Source organism: Penaeus vannamei, chromosome 8 (genome assembly GCF_042767895.1).
Source record: "Penaeus vannamei isolate JL-2024 chromosome 8, ASM4276789v1, whole genome shotgun sequence".
Lineage (NCBI taxonomy): Eukaryota > Metazoa > Arthropoda > Malacostraca > Decapoda > Penaeidae > Penaeus > Penaeus vannamei.
In genome coordinates this window covers 7,536,629-7,549,128 of record NC_091556.1, presented here as the reverse complement: position 1 = coordinate 7,549,128, position 12,500 = coordinate 7,536,629, and the positions used below count along the sequence as shown (strand labels likewise).

The 12,500-nt window shown below is 34.0% G+C and overlaps 1 protein-coding gene across 1 annotated transcript in view; it reads right to left on the bottom strand.

The window, feature by feature from the left end:
- LOC113807449 (uncharacterized) overlaps window positions 1-12,500 on the bottom strand; it is a 21,201-nt gene that overhangs the window by 7,888 nt on the left and 813 nt on the right. Inside the window, exons 2-4 of the mRNA XM_070124000.1 lie at window positions 11,611-12,500; window positions 11,249-11,403; window positions 9,362-9,465 (exon numbers count right to left, since the gene is read on the bottom strand). The exon at window positions 11,611-12,500 is cut by the window's right edge and continues 252 nt beyond it. Coding sequence (XP_069980101.1) covers window positions 9,362-9,465; window positions 11,249-11,403; window positions 11,611-12,500 — 1,149 coding nt within the window. The remainder of the gene's footprint in view (window positions 1-9,361; window positions 9,466-11,248; window positions 11,404-11,610) is intronic.

The window sequence follows — 12,500 nt, the reverse complement described above, 5'->3', positions numbered from 1 at the left end:
ATTCTCTCTTTCTCTCTCACACATAAGCGCAAACACACGCATGAATAATTCTGTATATCTTACACACACACACACACACACACACGCACACACACACACACACACACACACACACACACACACACACACGCACACACGCACACACACACACGCACACACACACACGCACACACACACACACACACACACACACACACACACACGCACACACACACACACATACACACACACACACACGCACACACACACACACACACACACGCACGCACATGCATACATTACCAACCCAACACGCTTTTCCCTCAACAAGTGGTCTACATGGAGTGACCCCCGCCTCCATAAGTAAACAATATACACAAACATATATAACACGTGAAACTACACTCACGGCCACCCAGCCAAACTTACATAGAAACGGGTACACTACATCAATTATTGTACCTACACGACCCACAGAGACACGTGCTAAGGCATATATTCTCGTAGGAAGATACGTAGTGAATGAAATGTAACAAATGAAACCTCATTAAATGTAATTTCACTGTCAAAGGCTTATGTATAAAGCTATATATTCTGGTAGAAAGATACGTAATGAATGAAATATTACAAATAAAACACTGGTAAACGTAATTTTACTGTCAGAGACTTATGTACAAAAGTTTATGTTCTCGTAGAAAGATACGTATTGAATTAAATATTACGAATAAAACCTCGTTAAGCGTAATTTTACTGTTTGTCTGTTAAGTTGTTATTCATTAGAGAAGAGGCAGGTAAGAGCATGAAGGATGATAGAGAAAGCCTATGTCATTAAGAGCGCTTATCTCGTGCATTTCTTATGGGATTTTCGTCTTGTTGTGTCGTGCGCGCTTTCAATTAAAGAGCTTGGCCAATTTGTTTACCTGTCAATATTTAGGTGTCATCTTTTTGTTTTATCATGTTTTTTTTGTTTAATGTGTATATTTTTTTTCTACTTTGTTAGCAAAAATCCCTTATCGTCATTATCATTATTATTATTATCATCATTATTATTATTATCATTATAATCATTATTCATTTTTTATTTATTTATTTATTTTTTATCTTTATTTATTTATCTATTTATTTATTTACATATATATATTATTTTTTATTTTATTTTATTTTATTTTTTTATCTTTATTTATTTATTTATTCTTTTTTTAATATAGCTCTTGTCTCTCTCTTGCTTTCTCTCTCCCGTTCTCTGTCTCCTCCCTTCTCTATTCTGTCTGTCCGTTTTTTTATTGTAGATCTCTTTCTGCAGGTCCTTCTCCCTGTCAGTCACTTTGTATATCTATTAGTCTGTCAGTCTTTCCAGAAAAAGAAGAAGTATGATATACCATTATTATACTTCTCATTCTCATTATCATAATTCTTCTCATTATTATAATTCATCTTATAATTCTTATAAGTCATATCATCATTATCATTATCATTACTATCATTATTATTGCTATGGTTACCTTCATCATTATGATCATGACTATCAATATCACCATTGTTACTCCTATGATCATTATTATCATGGCAATTACTATTTTCATTATCATTATTATTATTATTATCACTAGCATTATTATCAGTATGAATATCATTATAATCAACAGTATCATTATCATATCATCCTAATTATCCTTATCATTATTATCATTGTTATTATTTTCATCATGATCATCATTGTTATAATTACTGTTATCATTATTATTATCATCATTATCATTGTTATTATTTTCATCATTATTATTATTGTTATTATTATTACTAATATCATTAACATTATCATCATTATTATCATTGTTATTATTTTCACCATTATCATCATTGTTGTTATTACTATTATCATTATCATCATTATTATCATTGTTATTATTTTCATCATTATCATCATTGTTATCATTATTACTATTATCATTATCATTATCATCATTATCATTATCATCATTGTTATTATTTTCATCATTATCCTCATTGTTATCATTATTACAATTATCATTATTATTATCATCATTATCTCCGCTAAGGAGTACATGTTTTTGGTAGTGTTTTTGATGTTTTTATTGGCGTTGGTTGGTTAGTTAGTTAGTTTGTTAGCTCGCCTCTTTCTATAAGGAATTGTTATTATCATTATTATCATCTTCGTTGCTATTGTTATCATTTTCTTTGCTATCATTTTGTCATTATCATTATCATTATTATCATCATCATCACCATCATTATCATTATTTTCATTATAATCATTATCATTACCCTTACTCTCATTATCAGCGTCATCATCCTTATCATTATCATTACGATTGCTGTAACAATAACAATCATAATAACAATTATCATTTTAATAGAATAACAATGATAATGTTAATAATAAATCATAATTACAATGATCATTGTCATCATAACAATCCTCATTATCATCACATATCTTTCCTTCACTGCAGGTTTCAATAACATGCAACACAAGCACAGGGAAACCCACCTAAGTAAGCACCAAAGCAATAATTATGCAAAACCATTGACAACAACAAAGGCACATATTATACAAGAGGAAATGCTTTATACAACAGGATGGAAGGAAGTCAGTTAATCAAAAAACGTGTCTTAATTTCTTTGATCGATAAAAGTTATCAGGAGGGAATGGCATATTGTGTGAAAGATACGTCGAGAATGGTATTAATTAAGAAAGAATTGGTTTGTGTCGCAGAATTGTCGAGAGAATAGTAAGTGTGATTTTGTGTGATGAAGATATAGAATGAAAATAATATTTGGAAGAGATGTAGGATAACAAACGGACGAGTAGACATAAAACAAAAAAAAAGAAGATAGAAGACATACACATACACACACACACACACACACAAACAAACACACACACACATACACACACACCATACAATGCTTTAAAAAAATACATCATACATACCATCATCATAACTACGACCAACAAACTTCACATAAATAACTAAATGATACACCCGACATATATCCAACAGCCCCCCCCCAAAAAAAAAAAAACAAAAAAACATACACACACACACACAAACACACACCCACACACGCACGCACATACACACACACACAAACACACGCACACACACACACAAACACACACACACACATACACACAAACAAACACACCAGAAAATGCTTCAAAAACACATCCTATACACCACCACCATCATAACAACGACCAACAACTTCACATAAAACACTAACTAACACACCCAATAAATACCCAACAACCCAATAAAAACACACACAAAAAAACAAAACAAAAACAATTACTCACTTGCTGGTCCAACAACCCAATCAAATCAAAACAAAATACGAAACAAAAACATTTACTCACTTGCTGTTCCAACAACCCAATCAAAACAAAACAAAAAAGGAAACAAAAACAATTACTCACTTGCTGGTCCAACAACCCAATCAAATAAAAAAAGAAAAAAAAACAAAAACATTTACTCACTTCCTGGTCCAACAACCCAATCAAAACAAAACAAAAAATAAAACAAAAACATTTACTCACTTGCTGGTCCAACAACCCAATCAAAACAAAACAAAAAATAAAACAAAAACATTTACTCACTTGCTGGTCCAACAACCCAATCAAATAAAAAAAGAAAAAAAAACAAAAACATTTACTCACTTGCTGGTCCAACATCCCAATCAAATCAAAACAAAAAATAAAACAAAAACATTTACTCACTTGCTGGTCCAACATCCCAATCAAATCAAAACAAAAAATAAAACAAAAACAATTACTCACTTGCTGGTCCAACAACCCAATCAAATAAAAAAAGAAAAAAAAACAAAAACATTTACTCACTTGCTGGTCCAACAACCCAATCAAAACAAAACAAAAAATAAAACAAAAACATTTACTCACTTGCTGGTCCAACAACCCAATCAAATAAAAAAAGAAAAAAAAACAAAAACATTTACTCACTTGCTGGTCCAACATCCCAATCAAATCAAAACAAAAAATAAAACAAAAACATTTACTCACTTGCTGGTCCAACATCCCAATCAAATCAAAACAAAAAACAAAACAAAAACAATTACTCACTTGCTGGTCCAACAACCCAATCAAATCAAAACAAAAAACAAAACAAAAACAATTACTCACTTGCTGGTCCAACAACCCAATCAAATCAAAACAAAAAACAAAACAAAAACAATTACTCACTTGCTGGTCCAACAACCCAATCAAATCAAAACAAAAAATAAAACAAAAACATTTACTCACTTGCTGGTCCAACAACCCAATCAAAACAAAACAAAAAATAAAACAAAAACATTTACTCACTTGCTGGTCCAACAACCCAATCACATCAAAACAAAAAATGAAACAAAAACATTTACTCATTTGCTGGGCCAACAACCCAATCAAATCAAAACAAAAAACAAAAGAAAAACAATTACTCACTTGCTGGTCCAACAACCCAATCAAATCAAAACAAAAAACAAAACAAAAACAATTACTCACTTGCTGGTCCAACAACCCAATCAAATCAAAACAAAAAACAAAACAAAAACAATTACTCACTTGCTGGTCCAACAACCCAATCAAATCAAAACAAAATACGAAACAAAAACATTTACTCACTTGCTGTTCCAACAACCCAATCAAAACAAAACAAAAAAAACAAAACAAAAACATTTACTCACTTGCTGGTCCAACAACCCAATCAAATCAAAACAAAAAACAAAACAAAAACATTTACTCACTTGCTGGTCCAACAACCCAATCAAATCAAAACAAAACATAAAACAAAAACATTTACTCACTTGCTGGTCCAACAACCCAATCAAATCAAAACAAAAAATAAAACAAAAACATTTACTCACTTGCTGGTCCAACAACCCAATCAAAACAAAACAAAAAATAAAACAAAAACATTTACTCACTTGCTGGTCCAACAACCCAATCAAATCAAAACAAAACATAAAACAAAAACATTTACTCACTTGCTGGTCCAACAACCCAATCAAATCAAAACAAAAAATAAAACAAAAACATTTACTCACTTCCTGGTCCAACAACCCAATCAAATCAAAACAAAAAATAAAACAAAAACATTTACTCACTTGCTGGTCCAACAACCCAATCAAATCAAAACAAAAAATGAAACAAAAACATTTACTCACTTGCTGGTCCAACAACCCAATCAAATCAAAACAAAAAATAAAACAAAAACATTTACTCACTTGCTGGTCCAACAACCCAATCAAATCAAAACAAAAAATGAAACAAAAACAATTACTCACTTGCTGGTCCAACAACCCAATCAAATCAAAACAAAAAATAAAACAAAAACAATTACTCACTTGCTGGTCCAACAACCCAATCAAATCAAAACAAAAAACAAAACAAAAACATTTACTCACTTGCTGGACCAACAACCCAATCAAATCAAAACAAAAAATAAAACAAAAACATTTACTCACTTGCTGGTCCAACAACCCAATCAAATCAAAACAAAAAACAAAACAAAAACATTTACTCACTTGCTGGTCCAACAAAACAATCAAATCAAAACAAAAAATAAAACAAAAACAATTACTCACTTGCTGGTCCAACAACCCAATCAAATCAAAACAAAAAACAAAACAAAAACATTTACTCACTTGCTGGTCCAACAACCCAATCAAATCAAAACAAAAAACAAAACAAAAACATTTACTCACTTGCTGGTCCAACAACCCAATCAAATCAAAACAAAAAATGAAACAAAAACATTTACTCACTTGCTGGTCCAACAACCCAATCAAATCAAAACAAAACAAAAGAAAAACAATTACTCACTTGCTGGTCCAACAACCCAATCAAATCAAAACAAAAAAACAAAACAAAAACAATTACTCACTTGCTGGTCCAACAACCCAATCAAATCAAAACAAAACATAAAACAAAAACATTTACTCACTTGCTGGTCCAACAACCCAATCAAATCAAAACAAAAAATGAAACAAAAACATTTACTCATTTGCTGGTCCAACAACCCAATCAAATCAAAACAAAAAACAAAAGAAAATCAATTACTCACTTCAATTCAGTCCAACAACCCAATGAAATAAAAAAAACAAAAAAATAAAACAAAAACATTTACTCACTTGCTGGTCCAACAACCCAATCAAATCAAAACAAAAGATAAAACAAAAAACATTTACTCACTTGCTGGTCCAACAACCCAATCAAATCAAAACAAAAAACAAAACAAAAACATTTACTCACTTGCTGGTCCAACAAGCCAATCAAATCAAAACAAAAAATGAAACAAAAACATTTACTCACTTGCTGGTCCAACAACCCAATCAAATCAAAACAAAAAATGAAACAAAAACATTTACTCACTTGCTGGTCCAACAACCCAATCAAATCAAAACAAAAAAACAAAACAAAAACAATTACTCACTTGCTGGTCCAACAACCCAATCAAATCAAAACAAAACATAAAACAAAAACATTTACTCACTTGCTGGTCCAACAACCCAATCAAATCAAAACAAAACATAAAACAAAAACATTTACTCACTTGCTGGTCCAACAACCCAATCAAATCAAAACAAAACAAAAACATTTACTCACTTGCTGGTCCAACAATCCAAGCAAATCAAATCAAAAAACAAAACAAAAACAGTTACTCACTTGCTGGTCCAACAACCCAATCAAAGCAAAACAAAACAAAAACATTTACTCACTTGCTGGTCCAACAATCCAATCAAATCAAAACAAAAAACAAAACAAAACAAAAACATTTACTCACTTGCTGGTCCAACAACCCAATCAAATCAAAACAAAAAATAAAACAAAAACAATTACTCACTTGCTGGTCCAACAACCCAATCAAATCAAAAAAAAAAAAAAAAAAAAAAAAACATTTACTCACTTGCTGGTCCAACAACCCAATCAAATCAAAACAAAAAACAAAAGAAAAACATTTACTCACTTGCTGGTCCAACAACCCAATCAAATCAAAACAAAAACATAAGAAAAACAATTACTCACTTGCTGGTCCAACAACCCAATCAAAACAAAACAAAAAATAAAACAAAAACATTTACTCACTTGCTGGTCCAACAACCCAATCAAATCAAAACAAAAAACGAAACAAAAACAATTACTCACTTGCTGGTCCAACAACCCAATCAAAACAAAACAAAAAAACAAAAGAAAAACATTTACTCACTTGCTGGTCCAACAACCCAATCAAATCAAAACAAAACATAAAACAAAAACATTTACTCACTTGCTGGTCCAACAACCCAATCAAATCAAAACAAAACATAAAACAAAAACATTTACTCACTTGCTGGTCCAACAACCCAATCAAATCAAAACAAAAAATAAAACAAAAACATTTACTCACTTGCTGGTCCAACAACCCAATCAAAACAAAACAAAAAATAAAACAAAAACATTTACTCACTTGCTGGTCCAACAACCCAATCAAAACAAAACAAAAAATAAAACAAAAACATTTACTCACTTGCTGGTCCAACAACCCAATCAAAACAAAACAAAAAATAAAACAAAAACATTTACTCACTTGCTGGTCCAACAACCCAATCAAATCAAAACAAAACATAAAACAAAAACATTTACTTACTTGCTGGTCCAACAACCCAATCAAATCAAAACAAAAAACAAAACAAAAATATTTACTCACTTGCTGGTCCAACAACCCAATCAAATCAAAACAAAAAACAAAACAAAAACATTTACTCACTTGCTGGTCCAACAACCCAATCAAATCAAAACAAAAAACAAAACAAAAACATTTACTCACTTGCTGGTCCAACATCCCAATCAAATCAAAACAAAAGATAAAACAAAAACATTTACTCACTTGCTGGTCCAACATCCCAATCAAATCAAAACAAAAGATAAAACAAAAACATTTACTCACTTGCTGGTCCAACAACCCAATCAAAACAAAACAAAAAATAAAACAAAAACATTTACTCACTTGCTGGTCCAACAACCCAATCAAAACAAAACAAAAAATAAAACAAAAACATTTACTCACTTGCTGGTCCAACAACCCAATCAAAACAAAACAAAAAATAAAACAAAAACATTTACTCACTTGCTGGTCCAACAACCCAATCAAAACAAAACAAAAAATAAAACAAAAACATTTACTCACTTGCTGGTCCACCCACCCAATCAAAACAAAACAAAAAATAAAACAAAAACATTTACTCACTTGCTGGTCCAACAACCCAATCAAAACAAAACAAAAAATAAAACAAAAACATTTACTCACTTGCTGGTCCAACAACCCAATCAAATCAAAACAAAACATAAAACAAAAACATTTACTCACTTGCTGGTCCAACAACCCAATCAAATCAAAACAAAAAACAAAACAAAAACATTTACTCACTTGCTGGTCCAACAACCCAATCAAATCAAAACAAAAAATAAAACAAAAACATTTACTCACTTGCTGGTCCAACAACCCAATCAAATCAAAACAAAACATAAAACAAAAACATTTACTCACTTGCTGGTCCAACATCCCAATCAAATCAAAACAAAAGATAAAACAAAAACATTTACTCACTTGCTGGTCCAACATCCCAATCAAATCAAAACAAAAGATAAAACAAAAACATTTACTCACTTGCTGGTCCAACAACCCAATCAAATCAAAACAAAACATAAAACAAAAACATTTACTCACTTGCTGGTCCAACAACCCAATCAAATCAAAACAAAAAAATTAAACAAAAACAATTACTTACTTGCTGGTCCAACAACCCAATCAAATCAAAACAAAAAACAAAACAAAAACATTTACTCACTTGCTGGTCCGACAACCCAATCAAATCAAAACAAAACAAAAACATTTACTCACTTGCTGGTCCAACAACCCAATCAAATCAAAACAAAAAATAAAACAAAAACATTTACTCACTTGCTGGTCCAACAACCCAATCAAATCAAAACAAAAAATAAAACAAAAACAATTACTCACTTGCTGGTCCAACAACCCAATCAAAACAAAACAAAAAACAAAAGAAAATCAATTACTCACTTCCTGGTCCAACAACCCAATCAAATCAAAACAAAAAAATTAAACAAAAACATTTACTCACTTGCTGGTCCAACAACCCAATCAAAACAAAACAAAAAACAAAAGAAAAACAATTCCTCAACTGCTGGTCCAACAACCCAATCAAATCAAAACAAAAAACAAAAGAAAAAAAATTCCTCACCTGCTGGTCCAACAACCCAATCAAATCAAAACAAAAAAACAAAAGAAAAACATTTACTCACTTGCTGGTCCAACAACCCAATCAAATCAAAACAAAAAACAAAACAAAAACATTTACTCACTTGCTGGTCGAAAGGATACATCGACAGATCAAATTCACACTGGAACGTCTCACTGTACTTCCTTCTCACTGTGAGCGGGTTTTCCCATCCTGAGTAGACCTCCACTGCGAACAAAAATAGATAAATAGCAGATAGATAGATAGATAGATAGGTATATGAGAGAGAGTATGAGAATATCGAAATATGAGAGAGGCATATTAATAGATAGATAGATATATGAAAGAGAGAATGTGAAAATATCGAAATATGATAGGTATATTGATAGATAGATATGTATGTGAGTGAGAGTATGTGATAATATCGAAATATGTGATAGGTATATTGGTAGATAGATAGGTATATGAAGGAGAGAATGTGAGAATATCGAAATATGAGAGATAGGTAGATTTGTAAATAGATAGGTATATGAGAGAGAGAATGTGAGAATATCGAAATATGAGATAGGTATATTCATAGATAGATAGGTATATGAAAGAGAGAGTATGCGAGAATATCGAAATATGAAAGATAGGTATATTCATAGATAGATAGGTATATAAAAGAGAGAGTATGTGAGAATATCGATATATGAGATAGGTATATTGGTAGATAGATATGTATATGCGAGAGAAAATATGAGAATATCGAAATATGAAAGATAGGTATATTGGTAGATAGATAGGTATATGAAAGAGAAATAAGTAAATTGATAGATAGATCGAAATATGATAGGTATATTGATAGATAGATAGGTATATGAAATATATATAAGTCGATTGATAGGTATATGACAGATAGGAAAGTATATTGATAAACAGATAGATAGGTAAACTGATAGTATAGATAGGTATATGAAATATATATAAGTAACTTGATCGTAAATCGAAGCATATAGATAGATAGATAGATAAGTAAATTGATAGACAGATAGGTGTATAGATAGACAGGTAGATAATTAAAAGGACAGATAGATAGGTATATGGAAGACAGATAAGTAAATAGATAGAGATAGATAGGTATATGAAAGATAGACAAGTCAATAGATAGATAGATAGGTATATGAAAGATAGATAAATAAACTGATAGATAGTTATATGAATGAACTGGTAACTGAACGGATGAGGAAATGAATAAATTAGTTATAAAATAACAATATAATTATGAACAAATGAACATATAAAAGAAAAAGAAAGTGCATGAAACGTAATTAAGATAATAAGGGAATCAGAATGAAAAGATAAAAGACGAAGATGAAGAAATCGACGAAGAGGAAGAAGAAGAAAAAGAAGAAAAATATTAATCTAAAATGCAATTACTGAACAAACTCACACGATATTCATCTGCAGTAAGAAAGAAAAAGAAAAAGAAAGAAAAAAAAGTAGAAAAGCAATATAATTTGGAATTAAGCTTTTTGAATTCTTTGTACGAGAGAAAAAAAAAATGGAGAAAATATGTAGTTTATCAGTGGGTTAAAAGAATAAAAAGAGAGAAAAAATAATTAGATATACATTTGTCAGCACGAATTAAGCTTCTGAATTCTTTGTCTGAATACAAAAAAGAAAGAAAAAAATAAATGAAGATAATTTGTAGTTTAACAGTGGGTTAAAAGATGAACAAAAAGAGAGGGAAATGTAATTGGATACATATTTGTAAGCAAATACTGTATGTTTATCGCTACTAATGTTGCTAAGAAAGATTTTTTTCTTCAATATTCGAACTTTATTATAACAAAACAAACATCCAAGGACTTCTATAGACCCCCTCTTCGTATTTCCATCCCCTTCCTCCCTTCAGCTTTAACCACGCCCCCCTAGCCACGCCCTTTAAGCTCCTGGGATCGTGTGCTATTCCCTTTGCATGGCTTACTCTCTCCCCTCTTCTCATTTCCCCTCATGACCTCTGACCTACCTTCCTGGGGTCGCGTGTCCCCTCCCATGGTCGGCTCCCCTGACATGAGCACCATCATGGTGGCTTCCTCGTCGGCGTGGGTGATGTGGTTGCCTCGCGTGTTGGTGAAGTCGACGGTCGGCACCCACAGTTCTCGCATGGTGTTGTATGGTACCCTGGCAGAGAGAGAGATGGAGATTTGTGTTAAGCAAGCAGTGATTTTAAGTTTTATTGATCTATTTACTTGTTTTATTTATTTATTATTTTTTTGTCGAGATCTGTCATCGCATGGCTATCTTGATGATTAAGGCACCGTCCCCTGGCCACGCCCTGCGAGTAATCAATGCGGCCCAGCAGTGGATAGAAAGCGCTGCTTCGACCACCTGTTGAGGGTGTAGTCCTTGTTCAGGTTGAGGTAGTTGACCCGCCCCTCGCGCCACGTCAGAGTCAGGTTGTAGTTGATGTGGATCATCATGGTGCTGGTCCTGACGTCGGCGCTCTCGAGCACCATGCGGACGCCGACGGGAAGCGGCGCCGAGGCGGCGGAGGCGACGTCGCTCGGCGGGAGGTCCGGCCGGTACACGGGCGGGAACTGCACGAGTTCGCAGCCGCTCTCGTCGCTCTTGTCCCTGCAGTCGAACTTGAGGTCGCAGCGCTGGTACAGGGGGATGCACGTGGCGTCGTCGCACGAGAAGGAGCCCGCCCCACAAGGGGTCAGCAGGAGCACGTGTTCCACGGGCGGCTTCCTCCCGCAGACGGGGCGCTGCAGGGCCCAGCTGTGGCGCCCCATCGGGAAGCCGAATTCGCTCTCGGAGAGGATGGCCACGACCTCGTTCCTCTGGCGGTCCCACCAGACCCAGCGGCCGTTCGTGTCGTTCCTCATGATCATGTAGCTAGAGTAGCCGCGGAAGTGGAACTCCCCCGAGGCCCTCTGGCGGGCGACGAAGTGGATGTTCCTCGGGAACTCCTCGCATGCGCCCAGGAGCGTCCACACGAGTCCCTCCGGCACGTCGCACACCGCGCACAGCTTGCGGGAACACGAGACGTCGGTCAGGCCGTCCGAGGACCCCTCGAGATATATCGCTGCGCAGTTCTGCAGGACGTCCCCGTCGGGCGCCCCGGGTCGCCACGAGACCTGCGCGGGGAGGCCGTTCTTGTGGTACGTCCATTCCCCTTCCGTGGCGACGTCCGTGACCCCCGTCCACAGCCTCGAGCAGGTCTCGTTGTCGGGGAAGCCAGAGAGGAGTCGCCTGAGGTCCTCCACTTCTGCCCT